This window comes from Procambarus clarkii, chromosome 65 (assembly GCF_040958095.1).
Source record: "Procambarus clarkii isolate CNS0578487 chromosome 65, FALCON_Pclarkii_2.0, whole genome shotgun sequence".
Taxonomy (NCBI): Eukaryota; Metazoa; Arthropoda; class Malacostraca; order Decapoda; family Cambaridae; genus Procambarus; species Procambarus clarkii.
Window position 1 is genome coordinate 16,638,103 of NC_091214.1, and position 20,000 is coordinate 16,658,102.

A 20,000-nucleotide genomic window follows, 5' to 3' on the forward strand; every position below is an offset into this window, starting at 1 on the left:
CTGACCCCGTCCCATCCCTAATCCTTATCCTGACCCCGTCCCATCCCTAATCCTTATCCTGACCCCATCCCATCCCTAATCCTTATCCTGACCCCTTCCCAGTGCTATATAGTCGTAATGGCTTGGGTGCTCTATCCTGAAAGTTCCCTTCCCTTCCTACTCTAATAGTTGCCCCTCTTATCACTCAATTCCCTGATTTTTTTTTACCCACGCCCTTAAACAAAACTCACTCCTACCACCCAAACATTCATTCACATGTGTGTCTTCAAGCTGCTAAACTTTCTAGCCCCTGAATAAAAAGAGTCGATGTGAACTCTTAACTCAAAGTGAACCCAAAGGTTACTACAACTAAGCCTTCCTTTAAACTTTTCACTTTATCCTCTCATTAAGAAAAATAACCTGTAAGCTTATTTTTTGGTTATTAAAATAACCTATAAGCTTATTTTTAGGTTATTAAAATAACCTGTAACCTTATTTTTAGGTTATTAAAATAACCTGTAACCTTATTTTTAGGTTATTAAAATAACCTGTAACCTTATTTTTAGGTTATTAAAATAACTTGTAACCTTATTTTTAGGTTATTAAAATAATCTGTAACCTTATTTTTAGGTTATTAAAATATCCTGTTACCTTATTTTTAGGTTATTAAAATATCCTATTACCTTATTTTTAGGTTATTAAAATAACCTGTTACCTTATTTTTAAGTTATTAAAATAACCTGTAACCTTATTTTTAGGTTATTAAAATAACCTGTAACCTGTAACCTTAGCACAGCCAGAAAATAAATCAAACATATTACGCCAGTAAAGTCATGAGATATGCTGAAATTCAAATCTATAATAATTTTCTAAGTAACGGCACTTTAGGCGACAACCTGTAGGGCATTACTTAGAAACGGATGGCTGTTGAAGTGTTAATATACCCTTGTGATACTCAATTTTTCTTCAGTGGCCAATTTTGCCTGTGTTTAATTGTATGCGAGTGCAAATTGGCACACTCCTGTCGAGTTTGATCCACGTGTTTAATATCACCTGTGTGAATAATTTTACTGGTGTGTTCGACTGGTCTGTGAATGTTACATTTAAACCCATGTTCAGTATCACATGTGTGTGATCTATTTTAGCTTTGTTTACCTGTGTGTGTGTGTGTGTAGTATTTATCAGTACTTGGTTAAATTACCTTGTTGATGCACTAATTATTTACTGTGCAATTGATTCTACTCTTCCCCTTCACCAGCCTGCGTAATAGATATCAGCGAACTTTTTTTTGTTCACCTCTTCCTACTCTGTTCCTCCTCCCAGTCTCCTACCCTTTCCCACGGTTCAGCTCCCAACCCCTTCCCACTGCCAAGCCTCCTACCCCTTCCCACAGTCCAGCTCCCAACCCCTTCCCACTGTCAAGCCTCCTACCCCTTCCCACAGTCCAGCTCCCAACCCTTCCCACCGCCCAGCCTCCTACCCTTCCCACTGCCAAGCCCCCTACTCCTTCCCACCGCCCAACCTCCTACCCCTATCACCGCCCAGCTCTCCTCTACCCCGCGATCTATCCATCCTCCCCCTGCATATTCCCCTCACGAGCCTTGATTGCTGTTTACATCAGTAGGCGTGAATATGTTGCTTCTTTTCCCCTCTCCTTGCTTTTATCCCCAAACGTTTCAGTAGTTTCTCGCTCTGCTTCGCATTCCTCTTTCATCTCCCTTTTCTTTTTTCTTCCGCGTGTCCTCTTTCCATTTCTACCATCGACTCTACGGCTTTACTGCTTGTTTACTTACCATTTTATTCCTCTCGTTGCTGAAACTGTTCCTTTATCTTATTCTCTCTCTCTCTCTCATTCACTACATGTAAATATTCTGGACTCATACTTCTTCCCTTCTCTGTTTCTCCTGCGCTATCCCAAATGCACCATTCATGCTTCTGTTCAGCCCTACCAACAATTCCTTCTTGTTGAAATTATCTTCCCTCGCTGCTTGCTACTACGTACCCCGTCTCTTTAAGTCTCCCCCTCCATCCCCAAAAAATTCCCTCCCGTACGGGCTCACCATAGCCCGTGCTACTTGGGACTTTTTGTTCCAGGTAGCGAATCTTAACACTAACAAATTCCCTCCCAGTTCCCTTCGGCTAATTGTTGCTTGCTGGTTGACTGGGTCGGGTATCGTCCTCAGCGGGCTGCCTGTGCGAGGGGGTGATGGAGACGATCAGGGATAAATCCTTCTTGCGCCGCCACCACCTGACGATGCTGATGCAGCCCGCCATCAACTGCTTCTCCATCTCCTCCGTCGGCGATCACTGCACCGCCCTCGACATCCTGCTCACCGGATGCTTCGTGAGTCGTCTTAGTCTTGATGTTGGTCAGTAACCCGGTGGCGCCTTTCCCCTAAATCAGGGCTCCCATGTGACACTAACGCTGACTGGGGGCCGGGCCAGATTCGTGAAGCAGTTACGCAAGCACTTACTAACCTAGTACTCACTAGGTGAGTACATCTTTTCTCAATCTTTGGCGGCTTTGTTTACAATTATTAAACAGTTATGCAGGCGATGAGTCACAATAACGTGGCTGAAGAATGTTGACCAGACCTCACACTAGAAGGTGAAGGGACGACGACGTTTCGGTCCGTCCTGGACCATTCTCAAGTCGACTTGAGAGTGGTCCAGGACGAACCGAAACGTCGTCGCCCCTTCACCTTCTAGTGTGTGTGGTCTGGTCAACATTAAACAGTTAATGAGCTCCGAAGCACCAGGAGGCTGTTTATAACAATAACAACAGTTGACTGGGAAGTTTTCATGCTTGTAAACTGTATTAAATGTAACCAAAGCCGTCAAAGATTGAGGGAAAGATGTACACGTTCGTAAGTACTCGCGTAACTGCTTCGTGAATCTGGCCCAGCTGATTCCAACTTGCGGGGCAGCCACACGGGAGTTGCTCGACAACCACCAAGCGTTAGACAAGTCTTAGATAATAAACGAGTCTCCTAACTGTAGACGGCTAACGTGACTGTATAGTTTAGGTAGCAGAGAGCTTACAAATATTAGTTACCGAACGAGTCTTATCAATACCTAACAACTGATATTACAACCATTAGCTAGCAAACAAGATCCTTGATATCAGACAAACAATGAGTTCGAAACTAACAAGCTTAAATACTTTAGTTGAGTAAACCATTAATTATTAGTTGGACGCTAAGCTTAGATGCTGAGTTGAGATATTCATTACAAACAAAATCCGTGTTCTTGGCCAGATAAACTGTGTAAATCAAAGCTAATATGCAAATCAACAGAAATGTAAACATTTCGAGAGTTAATGCTACTTTATCTAGCTGTTAAGCTTAAGAAACAAGACTACTGAACATTTCATCGCAAACTAGTGTACAAAACTGCAAATTCAAGCACTTGTATACCTATGTAATTAATTTTTCTTATTTAATTCTTTGCGACTTCTCCAGTATTAATTAATAAGCTAATACGCCCGTTTATTTATTTCTTAGACATGAAGGTTCCTAAAAGATAATATTTGCCGTACACTTCCTTAAAATTACAATGCGTGAGGTGTCATTCGGCTTGTTAAATACGCCATTCCTCGACTACGGGCTCACCATAGCCCGTGCTACTTGGAGCTTTTTGTTCCAGGTAGCGAAACTTAAGCAACAGTCATTCCTCGGCGCCTAGGAAGCGTGTTCCTCACGTCACCACGTTCCCTCCACAGCCAGAGAGAACGTCGCATTTCGATCGTAATGCGTCACCTAAGACCAAAAATTGTCGTACTAGAAAATGTAAGCGGCTGGCGAAAGTGACGTACTGTCCCGTTTTCTGTTTTGGGTCCTCTGGTAAGTTAAGAGAGAACACTTTAAACTGACCGTTTCTTGACGCTGGGAAACCTGGGGAGGACGGACTGACCAGACGCGCTGTACGCATCTTGTGACAAGTACACAGCGGGCTGCGTCGTGTCGTTTGTTTACAACAATCACTGTGGCACAGGAAGAGAAACTGCTGCTTGTCAGCCAGAATAGTAGACAGATACTTACAGGAACAGAGTTAGACAGGATGGAACAAAATTAAACACCTGAAGAGACAGGGGAGGAGGGAAAGCGCTCAGCCTGCTAAAAAGAGACAGAAGACGGTAGTTTCTGTACGAACTCGTGTCAAAATACCAATAATAATAATAATAATAATAATAATAATAATAATAATAATAATAATAATAATTTATTCACAAGAAGGTATTGGGTTGGGAAAATTACACAAGATTGATATTTGTACATTCATGCAAAGCCACTAACAAGCATAGCGTTCCGGGCAGGTCCATAACCTAACAAATCAGCTAAAATGAAACGGTACATTATAGCAAGGTTTTATATCAACAAATAACTACAATATAAATTGATAGATTGCACTAGTAAAGCTATATGTCTTTAGTACAAATATTGGGAAAGTGGGTAGTACAAGATACAGTGTGAGTTTGAAGCACAAAGTAGGAAACTAAGAGGATGAAAATATGTTGACCAAACCACACACGCTAGCAAGTGAAGGGACGACGACGTTTCGACTTAAGAATAGTCCAGGACGGACCGAAACGTCGTCGTCCCCCCGCCAAACACACACCGAAACTACGACGTTGGTACAATGTTCGAACAAGTTTTAACACTTCCTAACCAGTTATAACAACCAATATAGCAAATTGTAACAACGTTCTAATACGTCATAAACACGTTACGCCAAGATGTAACAACTTTATTACAAGTTGTAACAAGCGGAAAATAGAGACAGTTTCGGTTTGTGTTTCCAGGGCCTTCACCTTCTAGTGTGTGGTCTGGTCAACATACTTCAGCTACGTTATTCTGACTCCTCGTCTGCACATGATGAAATAAGGTACTTTTTGGTTTTACTTTTGCATATATAATTTTTTTAGTTTGTCAGGGAGTGGGTGCCAAATACTGGACCCTTTTATTTGCATGTAGTGTTTACACAGATTTAGTTTGACTCTGGGGATATCAGATATTTTTATGGTGTGGTGCTCATGGGTTCTATAACACTTGTCAAAGAAACGTTTTAGATCAAGATTAGCATTTAGGAACACGGTTTTGTACACGTGAGAATGATAAAGAAATAAAAACAGGCAAGCATAAATTGACCAGTAATCCAAGAGACCAGTATACATGGCAGATAAGAACCAAGAGACCAGTATACATGGCAGATAAGAACCAAGAGACCAGTATACATGTCATAAAAACCAAGAGACCATTATACATGGCAGATAAAAACAAAGAGACCAGTATACATGGGAGATAAAAACCAAGAGACCAGTATACATGGCAGATAAAAACCAAGAGACCAGTACACATGGCAGATAAAAACCAAGAGACCAGTATACATGTCAGTTAAAACCAAGAAACCAGTATACATGGCAGATAAGAACCAAGATACCAGTATACATGACAGGTAAAAACCAAGAGACCGGTATACATGGGAGATAAAAACCACAGAAACACTGACACATCAACAGAGAAAGCTGATACTGCCTTGTATTCTGGCGTGTTAGGGGGGAAATATTTGGTGAGCGGTGGCCTGAGTAGAGGCTGGGGGGGGTAAAGGGGGGGGTGTAGTCGGGGAGGGGGGGGGAGTAATCGAGGAGGGTGGGGGAGTATTAGGGGAGGGGGTAGTAGGGGAGGGGGGGTAGTAGGGGAGGGGGGGTAGTAGGGGAGGGGGGGGGGGTAGTAGGGGAAAGGGGGGTAGTAGGGGAAAGGGGGGTAGTAGGGGAGGGAGGGGGGGTAGTAGGGGAGGGGGGGGGTAGTAGGGGAGGGGGGTAGTAGGGGAGGGGGGGTAGTAGGGGAGGGGGGGGGTAGTAGGGGAGGGGGGTAGTAGGGGAGGGGGGTAGTAGGGGAGGGGGGGTAGTAGGGGGGGGTAGTAGGGGAGGGGGGTAGTAGGGGAGGGGGGGTAGTAGGGGAAGGGGGGGTAGTAGGGGAAGGGGGGGTAGTAGGGGAAGGGGGGGGTAGTAGGGGAGGAGGGGGGTAGTAGGGGAGGGGGGAGGGGTAGTAGGGGAGGGGGGAGGGGTAGTAGGGGAGGGGGGGTAGTAGGGGGGAGTATTCGGGGAGGGGGAAGTAGTAGGGGAGGGGGAAGTAGTAGGGGAGGGGGGAGTAGTAGGGGAGGGGGGAGTAGTAGGGGAGGGGGGAGTAGTAGGGGAGGGGGGAGTAGTAGGGGAGGGGGGAGTAGTAGGGGAGGGGGGAGTAGTCGGGGAGGGGGGAGTAGTCGGGGAGGGGGGAGTAGTCGGGGAGGGGGGAGTAATCGGGGAGGGGGGAGTAGTCGGGGAGGGGGGAGTAGTCGGGGAGGGGGGAGGGGAATAGTCGAGGATGGAAGGGAGGGAGTAGTCATGGAGGGGGGTGTAGTAGTCAAGGAGGGAGGGGGGGGAGGGAGGGAGTAGTCAAGGAGGGAGGGGGGTGTAGTAGTCAAGGAGGGAGGGGGTGTAGTAGTCAAGGAGGGAGGGGGGTGTAGTAGTCAAGGAGGGAGGGGGGGTGTAGTAGTCAAGGAGGGAGGGGGGTGTTGTAGTCAAGGAGGGAGGGGGTGTAGTAGTCAAGGAGGGAGGGGGTGTAGTAGTCAAGGAGGGAGGGGGGTGTAGGAGTCAAGGAGGGAGGGGGTGTAGTAGTCAAGGAGGGAGGGGGGTGTAGTAGTCAAGGAGGGAGGGGGTGTAGTAGTCAAGGAGGGAGGGGGGTGTAATAGTCAAGGAGGGAGGGGGGGTGTAGTAGTCAAGGAGGGAGGGGGGTGTAGTAGTCAAGGAGGGAGGGGGGTGTAGTAGTCAAGGAGGGAGGGGGGGTGTAGTAGTCAAGGAGGGAGGGGTGTGTAGTAGTCAAGGAGGGAGGGGGGGTGTAGTAGTCAAGGAGGGAGGGGGTGTAGTAGTCAAGGAGGGAGGGGGGTGTAGTAGTCAAAGAGGGAGGGGGTGTAGTAGTCAAGGAGGGAGGGGGGTGTAGTAGTCAAGGAGGGAGGGGGGGTGTAGTAGTCAAGGAGGGAGGGGGGTGTAGTAGTCAAGGAGGGAGGGGGGTGTAGTAGTCAAGGAGGGAGGGGGGTGTAGTAGTCAAGGAGGGAGGGGGGAGGGGGTATAGAGGCGGGGTTACTGGTGACATGGCGGGCGTGACGTTGGTCATTTAGAGCCGTTATCGGAAAAAATGAACGATTTTTCGACCATTTTTTGCCGATTTTCATTCGGCAAATTTTTGGTCTCAATCAAACCTGAACTGAAATTTGTGCTGGCAGAGTGGAGTGGGTGTACTAACATAGTTGTGTTTACAGGGTCGAGCAATAGCTCCTTAACCCCACCTTTCCATCTCCAGGGTGGTTAATGGAAATGACTTCCACATTCATTTCTCGTTGTATTTCATTTTGAAGTTGCTTAGCTGAGTTTACACCATACAAAAATAAATAAAAATACGAAGAGAACACGGGAAAAGGCGAAATGAACCACCTTTAAGGAAATATTTAACGGAAAAAATATTTCCATATAAATATTCCCAGACACACACAGCCTGAGTACCATTCAGGTTTATAATTTTATATAATATATATATATATATATATATATATATATATATATATATATATATATATATATATATATATATATATATATATATATATATATATATATATATATTATATATATATATATATATAATTTATATTTATTTGGGTGAGGTGACAACACGAATCAATGGGTTCATTGCGTATTTACTGTTTTTGCCTGTGTTGGTTCGGGGTCTTGAAGTGGGTAGAATGTAATTATGTGTTAATTGGCTGTTGATTGCTGGTGTTGACTTTTTGATAGCCATAAACAAGAAAACGGCCAATCTACTCATGAAGAACTCTCCAGACATCAAACAGAACGCCTTGAAAGAAACCAACGTCGTCTATGCCTTCACATGCCCTCTTGGGGACTGTCAGCCCCAAAGATCTCAGTATATAGGCAAGACAGTAACGTCTCTTTCTGGGCGATTAACAATGCGCAAACAACAGAGCTCCATCAAGGAGCATATAAGCTCCTCACACAACCAGACCATCACTCGGGAAATCTTAACAACACAAATTATCGATAGATACAGCGACAGCAGGAGACTCGACATCAGCGAGGCCCTACACATCAAAAAGTCAACACCAGCAATCAACAGCCAATTAACACATAATTACATTCTACCCACTTCAAGAAGGGTATGAAAGACGCTGATAAAATCTATGCGTATGTGATACTATATAACCCCCTTGTAATATCAAATAAATCCTGTCTAAAAAAAATTATGAACATTGATATCGTGACATGTCGTTGGGCAACATAAGTTGTTTTATGGTCTGGTGCTCTCAGTATGGGCAATTTTCCTGCTCGCGGTGAACGTGCCGGAACAGTACTTTTTTGTACGAGTTGGCCCATTCATTACTCAGGAGTCACTAACAAATATGTCCTCTCGAATATCGCATTTTTACGTGTATATGTCCCTAAGGCCAAATACTGTTGTACTTGAACTCATAACAGCTAGGGAAATTTACGTGATTTTCCGTTTTATATTCGTGATCCTCGGTTAAGTTAGGTTCGGGCAATGTTGTACATCAGTTCAGTGACGTTGGGACCTCTGGAGAGGACTGGGTGCAGGTAACCCCACTGAGACACTATGATACTCACGAAACTAGGTTATTGACATAGCTGAGACTATGTCAGTCACTATGTCAGTAAGGGTGTACTGCTTGTGGCATGCGTTGAAGAACGTTCGGAAAGGGGGATAGATAGCTCAATTCTTCAGCAGCGTGGATGACAGTCTTCAGCATCTACTTCTTCAGCATCCCTTTCCTCGGCGTTACCTTCAGCGTCTTCTCTTTCAGAGCCCCTTCTTCAGTGCCAACTGTTTTCAGCATCCCATTATTTAGTAACCTATTCTTTATCGTCCACTTCTTTAATATCCCCTTCACTTCAGTGTCCTCTTTTTGTTCAACACCCTCTTGAATATCCCCCTTTAATATCACCATTAGCATTCACTTCTTCAACACTCCACTTTTCAGTATCCCTCATTTTAAGCGCACCCAATTTCAGTCCCGCTTCTTCAGCATTTCAATTTTTTTTACTGTCCCCTATTTCCCCCCAATCTTACATTTACTTGTAGGCAGTGTTTCCCCTCGCTCGTAGCCCCCCCAACTGCAGGAACTTTCCCCCGTCTCATACCTCTACCTCTTAACCCCCTTCCCCTCACCAGATAACCCCCATTAAAAACATGGGGCCAACAACCTCCACAATTAACTTCCCCTACCCATTCTCCTACAACCCCACCGAATCAAGGGATCGTCTACAACAGCAACGTCCCCTCGACCTCCCAGCACTCATGACAACCTAGCAAAAATTATGTCTACCCTTTAACAGCCTCTACTCTCTTCCCGACCCCCACGAATGAAGGCCTACGTAGAACTGTGCTCACCTTAGGTACCCCACGTAGTCCCATTAAGAATTAGTGCCCTCTCACGACCCGATACCTGTAAATAAGACCCAACACAGGACTGCAACAGTATTTTGTACAAATAACTCTTACCCCCCTCTCCCTCCCTTTTCTCTCCTATGTCCAGTCCCCTCCCCTCCCATTAATCCCCGTGCAAGAAGGCCCACTCACAACATGGGTACCTTCCACAGCCCCCCTCATCAACCTGGGCCTCATGGACATGATGAGGGAGGTGGGCCGGCTTCGCAGGCATCACCTCCACAGTCTCATCCAGGCTCACATCATCGACTTCACCATCAGCGGCGTAGGCGAGACCTTCTTAGCTATTGACCTACTCATGGAGCGATGTAGGGTAAGCTCAGACGACTGAATGAAAGTGTGGGTCACATGTACACCACCAGACGTGAATGCATGGTAAGCTTACTCAACATATAAGGTGCTGGGAGATCCCAGACTACAGAACTAAAGCATGGTATTAGCGTACATGAGGTAAGTACGTAACATATATATATCAACAACAGAGAATGTATCTGTGTGGGGGTGGAGGCCAGGTCCCCAGGAACTGCCCTCTCACCAAACCTTGCAGAGTATCTGGTTGTTCAGGGATGGTCCAGCATATTATTTCTACATGATTATTAAGTGTTATTTTGTCTTAGGTACTTTATTTGCTGATGTAGACATTGTGAAGTGAAGATAGGTTACAGCAATCAATGAGGTAAACGAGAGAGAAGGTGGTGAAGGAGAGGGAAGGTGGTGATGATAAAGGTTATAGATGGGGTACGCGGCGGTGCTTGGATAGTGAAGATAATTTCAGCGAAGACGGTATATAGTGAAGATGATAAGGGATGGGAATGGTAGTGTGTGTATATAAGATTACTGTTGAAGATTAGATGTTCTTAAAACGGATACATTGATGATGGTCACGTGTAATAAGGATGAACACAGTGATTGCCGAGTAGTGAAGAGGGTTACAATGAAGATAGTGTATGGAGATGTGGCCTTCGTCACCGGAGCAACATCTTGAGATACAATGACATACTCGCTGTGGCCCATCATGTCAGCTTCGCAAGCGTGTAAGAACCTTGTAATAACCCTAAATTAAGACATAATAAAATCAAACATAATACAAATAATAGCACAGCCAATAACGATACCAATGAGGAGGATTCGAACCCGCACCCACCCTGGGGTTCTCCCGAGCACACGCGTCAAACCACTGGACCACGATATGCTACAAGTTATATAACTTAGGATTAAACTGAATCCCCGAGGCAGTGTGGATTCTTGCCATCTTGAGGCATCGAGATCATACCAAAACAAGGTTTTAACACATTACCTGTGTACAGGAGGTAGGTCTCGCCCCCCCCCTCCCATACCCCCCCCCCAACAATGGGGGGGGATGGGAGGGGGGGGGGCAGGTTACAATGGTTACTTCAGGTGTACGAATAAATTACGGTACATAAAAGTGAAGCATCAATGAAAACATCAGTTGGAACTGATTTTCTCATTATACATCACGTTAATGTGACTTATTTGTGCAATAATACCACTATTAAAAAAACATTTTCCGATTTACTTTTAGTCATTCAAAAACTCCAAGTGCACAAGTTTCCAGTTAAGGAAGTTTTGAATTAACACAACTCTGGTTTAGAATGTATAGTGTACATTTGAAGTCAGATTCCAAAGATAAAGCACGCAGAAAACACATCTCTAGAAACTGAATTTTGCTTGTACAGTATTTACATTGAAATGAGTTTATCCAGAATTATACTCAACTCACCCAAGGAGAGCAAACAATTCAAAGTTAATTTAATCGCAGGTTACATGACATAAATGCGGCCCATATCTTTGTGAGAGCAATTCGTTCACGATAAAAAAAAAATCAAAACTATTGCATCATTACCTCAATTCCTTTGCAACGAAAATTCTTTATTAAATACAAAATTTAATGCTATTTCATATTTTTTCAATATCTGATAAAAACTTAATAGAGCTGATGATCGTATATCCGTTTATCAGGAAAGTGGCTTTTGTCACTTGTTAAACTTTACTTTGAAGTTTGTAAGCTAGAACTTGCCCGAAATGCACTCCATAATTTTGTGTATTTTAGTAACATCTAATGTTAGTTCTAGCATGTGAAGAATCATCTTAAAGTGACTCCCATCCTGCCTATGGACTGGATGGTAGAGCGACGGTCTCGCTTCATGCAGGTCGCCGTTCAATCCCAGACCGTCCAAGTGGTTGGGCACCATTCCTTCCTCCACCCCCCGGCCCATCCCCAATCCTTAGGCCTTCCAAGGGTTATATAGTCGTGATGGCTTGGCGCCTGATAGTTCCCTTCCCTGCCTATCTGCTGTGGCCTTGCATAATGACAGAACAATCTGGTACAGAAAGCGTAATTAAATTATTGTGTATAATATTATGCGTGGGGGAAAAGACACTCGTTGATACATTTTAGAATGGCTGTCTTGTTGGTAAGGTATTCAGGTGATTAAGAGTGCAAATAGAAGATTAAGCAAGACATTTGCAAGCAATGCTGGTTCAGTAATTACGGATACATTAAAGTGGAAAACTCAAGTTATTTCTGCATTATATTTACCGCCATTTAGTTATATTTTATTCCTGACATTACTAATTTGTGTAATAATATTTATAGTGGATATATATACGATCTCCAGCTCTAATGTTCAGCGTTGGGAATACTTATGCAGCAGTTGCACCAGCCTTCTTAATAAGGGGTACACATATTTTTTACTGAAATCGATAGATTACGATGAGCTGCTTGGCATCTACTATCATACTTGCTGATATTTGTACCAACACTGAAGTAGAGTGGGGGTGGAGGATGCCCTTACAGGGTGGTCAAGGTTAGGTTTAAGGTGAGCTTTCCGAGGTGTCTAGCTAATATCAGGTTCAAGAGTGCCTATAAGGAATGGTCTTGGGTTTAATAAGGGGGGCATTACCTACTCCGTCATCTAAAACAACACCCATGGGATGACGAGCACCAGGTTCGCTTGTTGCTACCCGGAAGCTCTGTCGAGTCCATATACGGTGCAAGTATTCTCTTAGGAAATGTATATGTTTATCTCTCAGAATGTTTGGTAATATGTTTATTGTTTGTGATGTGTGTCTATGTATGTATTAACACGTTGTACTGAACGGGGTGAGAATAGCTTGAGCTACCTCAACCCTTTGTGTGTATTTTACCTCAATAAACATATTTCAATTTCAATATTCTCTTACTAGAGGTTACGTACACAGTCCGGTCTCCTTCTACCCTTTAGGTAGAGGAGGCGAGTCACAAGCCACACTCGACTATCCTCTGAATTGTCAAAGCACCACCAAGTTCCTCCGACACCCCCCCCCCCAGAAAGCAGTTACCATGGAGAGTTCGTGAACGTACCTGATTTATCTTTTACTCATAAAAAATCTCTCTCTCCACTGTATTAATATTATTTAATATGTTTTATGTACCCACTAAGGTTTTTATAAATCATATGTATTTCGAAAAAAATCGTCAAATTTAATCTAAAATGAATGAATGAGATACATTTAGCGTCGTATTATTTGCATAATTTTATATATTGCGAACTATATTCCCTACTGAATGAATAATTCCTTTCTAACAGATACTAGTTGACTGTGTATATCCGCCTTAGCGACCCTACATGTATTAGACAATGAATGCTCCTAGAACATTGCCTTCAGTCGAAACTTGTTCATATTACTGCTACATAGCGTAAGCGTATGGCATGATTAAAAGCCATACAGTCTAGGTAGTATCAAACAGCTTCCTTTGAGGCCTGATATCAACGGATTTGTGCCGAATTCGTCTGTTGAAAGTTTACAAAGCACTCTATGATCTTGTAACGGGTATACCATCATGTTTATTAATTCCACTGGGTATGATTCACGCTGTGAGCCGAGCCCCCATACACACGTAATTTCAAAGCAATCTTTATACATTTGGCAGCAAGCGCCATGGTTACAGGGTGCTTAAGTATGGCTCACATTCCTGTTACTATTTTAAGAATTCACGGAAGCAAAAGCTAAAAGAAACGCCAACCGTTAAATATAAAAGATTAATATGTTTTACGACACGACAAAATGTATAGCTATGTAAAATATATGTTCCATTATAACTAGTTGATCAATAGTGCCACAACAATGATAAAATAAACAGAAAACGTTCAAAAGGTAAATATCCCACATTTTATGAAAACTGACAGTATTTCTACCCAGATGAAACAGGAACGTATATATATATATATATATATATATATATATATATATATATATATATATATATATATATATATATATATATATATATATATATATATATATGTGTGTGTGTGTGTGTGTGTGTATATTAAATTATAGCCTGATATAAAAAGTAAAAAAAAGAGTATATATAAAAACTTCATAAAATCCTTAAAATAATCGTTAATCTAAAAAGGTAACTGCACAGCAGCCATACTATCGCACGTCTGGCAGCGCTCAGAATGTCTGCTTGCCAATGTTTACATTTTGGCAGTTGGTGCTGGCAGCTGACGGCAAGTGCGACAACCCCGTGACTATTGGTGCTCCTGGCGTTTGTTGACAATATTAAACTATAACTGGCATGGCAAATTATCGCCTTTTTATATATATTATATATATATATATATATATATATATATATATATATATATATATATATATATATATATATATATATATATATATATATTATATATATATATAATGTACCTAGTAGCCAGAATGCACTTCTTGGCCTACTATACAAGGCCCGATTTGCCTAATAGGCCGAGTGATTTTCTTTATTTTCAACAAAATATTTCCAATTGGTTTATTCATATTGTGTGTATTATTTATATATATATATATATATATATATATATATATATATATATATATATATATATATATATATATATATATATATATATATATATATATATATATATATATAGTCTCCGTGGTGTAGTGGTAAGACACTCGCCTGGCGTTCCGCGAGCGCTATGTCATGGGTTCGTATCCTGGCCGGGGAGGATTTACTGGGCGCAATTCCTTAACTGTAGCCTCTGTTTAACGCAACAGTAAAATGTGTACTTGGATGAAAAAACAATTCTTCGCGGCGGGGATCGTATTCCAGGGACCATAGGATTAAGGACTTGCCCGAAACGCTACGCGTACTAGTGGCTGTACAAGAATGTAACAACTCTTGTATATATCTCAAAAAAAAAAAAATTATATATATATATATATATATATATATATATATATATATATATATATATATATATATATATATATATATATATATGTCGTACCTAGTAGCTAGAACGCACTTCTCAGCCTACTATGCAAGGCCCGATTTGCCTAATAAGCCAAGTTTTCATGAATTAATTGTTTTTCGACTACCTAACCTAACTTTTTCAGCTACCTAACCTAACCTATAAAGATAGGTTAGGTTAGATTAGGTAGGGTTGGTTAGGTTCGGTCATATATCTACGTTAATTTTAACTCCAATAAAAAAAATTAGAGAAAATATAATAATTCAGGAAAACTTGGCTTATTAGGCAAATCGGGCCTTGCATAGTAGGCTGAGAAGTGCGTTCTGGCTACTAGGTACGACATATATATATATATATATATATATATATATATATATATATATATATATATATATATATATATATATATATATATATATATATATATATATAAAATGGGGGAAGGGGGTATCTGGGTGAAAGAAGGGGACCCTTAGCCTCGGAGAACAGCGCACACAACGCATTAGAGACGATTTTTTGGTCCCCCGCTTAACATAATCCCAAAATCTATTTGGGATTAAAGTATACTTAAGTTAGTAATAATTCCAGTAATAATTGTCAGTAACAATTGTCAGTAACTAGAAGTTACTGATCTTGGCCTAGAATCGACCCTCCCAAGGATGCAAGCCACAACGATTACCTAATTCCCAGGTACCTTATTTACAGCTAGGTGAACAGAGAAATCAGGTGAATGGAAACGTGTCCAACAAATTCTGTCCAGCTCAGGGATCGAACCCGAGATCCCCGATTTTGATTTGAGAACGTAGACCAAATTGATCTAACAGCCGATAGGCCTTAAACCTGAAAATTATAGATGAACACATGTATGAATCTAATCTCATAAGAGATAATCAATAAACGTGTGTGTCTAAAATTCGTCTAAGATTTCAATATCACGATCAAGTATTACGGCTCATTTTACAACCCGGACTCGCAATTAATTACGCCTGACATCACCCAAATGATGCCACAAACTCCCTCCCTACCACCAGTCCCCCTCTCTTTGATCCCAAGTCATCTCCCCACTCTTTAATTAACCCCCTTTCTCCCCTCGTCCAAACATCCTCTCCAGCACCACCACTCCCCACTCGCCTCTCACTCTCTTTGCTTGGATTTACTCCCTCAGTAAACGGGCTGCACACCCACGCCTCGGACTCCATCACCCCTCATAAGAACTTAAGAACATAGGTAACTGCAGAAGGCCTATTGGCCCATACGAGGCAGCTCCTATCTATAACCAGCCAATCCCACTCATATACATGTCCAACCTACGCTTGAAACAATCGAGGGACCCCACCTCCACCACGTTACGCGGCTAAAATCTAAAACCTCACCCCCATCAATCCTTGAACAAGTTTATCTTCTCCGGGTGCAAGGTCGAGCGCAAGCTCCTGAGGTCACCTTACCAGCTGTCGGTTGACTAATGCAGTGGCTCCTGGCCTTCACGCTTTTTCTTGAGCTGTATATACTTTTTAAACAGCTTAATGAATTGGAATCTACTCTCTCTCTCTCTAGTGATAAGAGATATTCCACTTGCTCGCTTCTCTAAAGATAAAAATGTTCTCTCTAATATCCCTGTGACTCATCCGAACCAAAAGTTTTAATCCATGTTATTTAAAAATATATATATATTAATTAGGGGTAGTTAACTTCTACCCCTAACTAATGCTTAACATTTCCTCTTTATCAGCCCTGTATATCAGCTCCTATATATCAGCCCTGTATATATCAGAATCCTCTATGTCGTTATTAAGTTTCCTCGATTCTGTTTCACATAGTGTGGTGAGGCTCAGCTCTCTCAACCTATCCTAATACTTCAATCCTTGCAATTCCGGGACGGGTCTCGTTGCATACCTAAAGTTTGAGTGTTCTGTAAATACCGATGACAATATTCTATTTTGGTCACCTTCGCAGTGGTGACGATGTTGTGACTAGATATACCTATGAGAAGGCTTTTGATAACCGTAGATGTCTTCTGCACAATCCTGCTACATAACCTTCCCGGTTTGGTGCCTTCTATTAATAATTACTTCTGCACAATCCCCAACATTTGCTTCACTGCTGTCATTGGTTATATTATTTGCTGTCTGTTTTGACAGGAGGAGTCCTCGCTGTTGATCTTCTCTTGATTTCTTACTCTTTAAATGAACAAATCCGCAAGGGCCGTGGTGAGGGTTCGAACCCTCACATGCTAAGACTAAGGCGCATCTAGGAACATCCCGTGTGTAGGTTCGAACCCTCATCACGGCCCTTGTGGAGCTGTTCATTTGATATATCACGTTATTGTGATTTTTGTGTGTATTCTTGCTCTTTGCTTCCTCCAGTGAAGGATGTAAAGTATTTATGGTTTAGGAAGGAATCAGCGACATATTGGCACCCGTCATCAAGGAAATACTTAGAGCAACAGAAGTACACTTACATCGCATCAGGCTTGGATACCCATGTGCATGGGAAATAGGCTTACAGGTTCCGGAAGATGAGAGGAAATGTCAGCACTGTGGAGAAATGCCAGACAGACCACTGGAACATTATCTAACACAGTGCACAGTTACAACCACAACAGACCACTGGAACATTATCTAACACAGTGCACAGTTACAACCACAACAGACCACTGGAACATTATCTAACACAGTGCACAGTTACAACCACAACAGACCACTGGAACATTATCTAACACAGTGCACAGTTACAACCACAACAGACTACTGGAACATTATCTAACACAGTGCACAGTTACAACCACAACAGACCACTAGAACATTATCTAACACAGTGCACAGTTACAAACCCATTAAGATTTCAACTTAGATTCAACAGAGCAGAAGAAGTTGTTAAACACATATGGCAAAATCTTACTGAAGCGACCATACGAGTCATAAATACTCATACTCCGCCCAAGTAAAACAGAAACAAGCAACACTTAGTGGGCCAGCCAGAGGCTTAGGGCCCGCGCAGGAATATCCCTGCAAAAAAAAAAGCTAGAAGACATATTCTAGTAATTTTTCCTCGTTTCGTCCAAATATCAAGATATGTAAAAATAAACGAGATCGTTTTCGTAAGATAATTTTGATTCTGTGATAATGGGACAAGACGAAAGAGAACTACTGGATTCTTTCCTCGAGCTTCTAATATATGTAACCAGCAGTTCATTAAAAGCAAGAAACAATATATCTCACCGACTCCCTTCTAGCCTTAAATCCCTTATACCCTTTATTAAGGAAATGCGGAAAGCGAGCAAAACAGTCAACAATAATAATTTAAAAACAGAACCGGAGCGACAACTTCATTCTCCCAACCAGACGAACTAATGATTCTTGTGCATCTGGGAGCACAGTCACACACGACATAATTTTCTAGTTTTCAGCCAAATGATATACAAATTAGTAAGTGGAAGACTCGGTAGTTAACTAAGGATCTTATAGTCATCATGTAAAACCATTGATACCATAGTTATTGCTAGCGAGGAGTTTTGTCAAAGGTTTTGTTCATCACCCCTTCGACTTAATTTATAATTTCACTATTGATATCTACATCTAAAAATTTGTTTTAACTACAGTTTTCGTGTTGATTATTTACTTCTTTATCATCATCAGAATGTTGATGTTACGTTACGTTACTAAGTGTATGGGGGTAAGCAGGGGCAGGTATAGTGGGGGATAATGTGGCCATTAACCCAGTCGCGTGATGGACAGACGTGCATTGTTGGTTGTAATTTATGGGCACAGACCTAAGGTATTTTCTACATAGCAATGATAGGGCAGAATATAAGGGTTCTTGAGGGGGTTATTCAGGGATCAGAACCCCTGACTAACCCGCCCTACAGTCAAGACCTGCCTGCAGGCAATTATCCATTTCAGGATCTGGAGGCTTTGATGGCGTGAGATTCCCGGATGATGAAAGCCTCGGCCATTTAACTGGAATAGGCAGTTTCAAAGAGAAACGAGTGGAGTGCATTTATGTCAAGAGGAGCCAACCTGAGAAGCAATGTAGAGACTGAGTGACTAGATCTACCTTGTGCATCTTGGCCTATAATCTTAAACTTTAGTTACTTAAACCATGCACCATCGCCTTATTTATGCCCTTATTTTGCACTATTTTTAGGCATTGCCGTAAAATTAAGAATCCTCCGCAGTCATTTTTCAAAATGCATTTTTTTACTGTCTTTAAAACCTTGGGATTGTGTGCGGTTTGACCTCGGCACACTCTCGTTCCCTCTTTGGCGCTCATTCTCTCTCATTCTCTCTTGCCGAAAATAAAACTCATAATAGCAGCAACACCCTCACATTATCACGTCACCGAGCATGGCGTGTTGAGTATTAACACAAAAGTATTCCATACTTTACTACAAATTACGCGGGCTACTGCACGAGGTACTATTTTGGTCCTGGAGATAAAGTGTAGCGATTCACAGCCTGGATCACGAACATCTTCATACCATCGCTGTTCACCCCTTCTGTACCCTTCTGCCAGTGTTCACATGTTCATCACTGCCAGGGTTCAGCTCCTGGGTCCCGCCTATCGACCTTAAATCCCCCCTGCTATACCAAACCGTTCTTGCACTTTTGTATAGTAAATATTGACTTATTAAATACGTGCATATGTGATATACTAAACATACTAGTTTACCTTGAAAAGCTTCATAGAAAACACCGACCTTACCTAACCTTATTAGTATGTTAAGATAAGCATCTTTTTGCTTCGTAATTACAATTATTACTTAACCTATACCTGTAATAGGTTAAGTAATAATTGTAATTACGAAGCAATAAGATGCTTATCTTAACATACTAAGAAGGTTAGGTAAGGTCGGCGTTTTCTATGAAGCGTTTCAAGGCAAACTAGTATGTTAAGTATGTCACATATGCACATATTTAATAAGTCAATATTGACTAAGAAAGTGCGAGAACGGGTTGGCTATACAGGGGATTTAAGGTCTATAGATTAAATCGACCTTAAATCCATGTATAGAATCTGAATTTTGTGTCTTGTGCAACTATTCTAATCCCTCCGTTAATTTATTATATCTGATTTTCAAACTGTGGATTTAGTTCACCACCATCTTCCCTGCTCAACTACTTGGGCTGGACGGTGGAGCAACGGTCTCGCTTCATGCAGGTCGGCGTTCAATCCCCGACCGTCCAAGTGGTTGGGCACCATTCCTTCCCCTCCGTCCCATCCCAAATCCTTATTCTGACCCCTTCCA

At 42.0% G+C, this 20,000-nt stretch overlaps 1 protein-coding gene and 1 long non-coding RNA gene across 9 annotated transcripts in view; one reads left to right on the forward strand and one right to left on the reverse strand.

The window, feature by feature from the left end:
* Nucleotides 1–20,000, reverse strand: part of LOC138354935 (uncharacterized) — a 125,034-nt gene that overhangs the window by 65,870 nt on the left and 39,164 nt on the right. The gene's annotated exons all lie outside the window — the stretch shown is intronic.
* The window catches only part of LOC123771002 (F-box/LRR-repeat protein 20), a 90,760-nt gene that overhangs the window by 32,963 nt on the left and 37,797 nt on the right, over nt 1–20,000 (forward strand). For 2 of the 8 annotated variants that reach the window (XM_069309446.1, XM_069309448.1), the window contains one exon: nt 2,163–2,323. The exons of 4 other annotated variants lie outside the window; for them this stretch is intronic. In XM_069309446.1, the coding sequence (XP_069165547.1) occupies nt 2,163–2,323 (161 nt within the window). Of the gene's footprint in view, nt 1–2,162; nt 2,324–9,646; nt 9,808–20,000 lie in introns of those variants that run through there. 2 more of the 8 variants (XM_069309450.1, XM_069309447.1) reach the window with 2 other exon arrangements.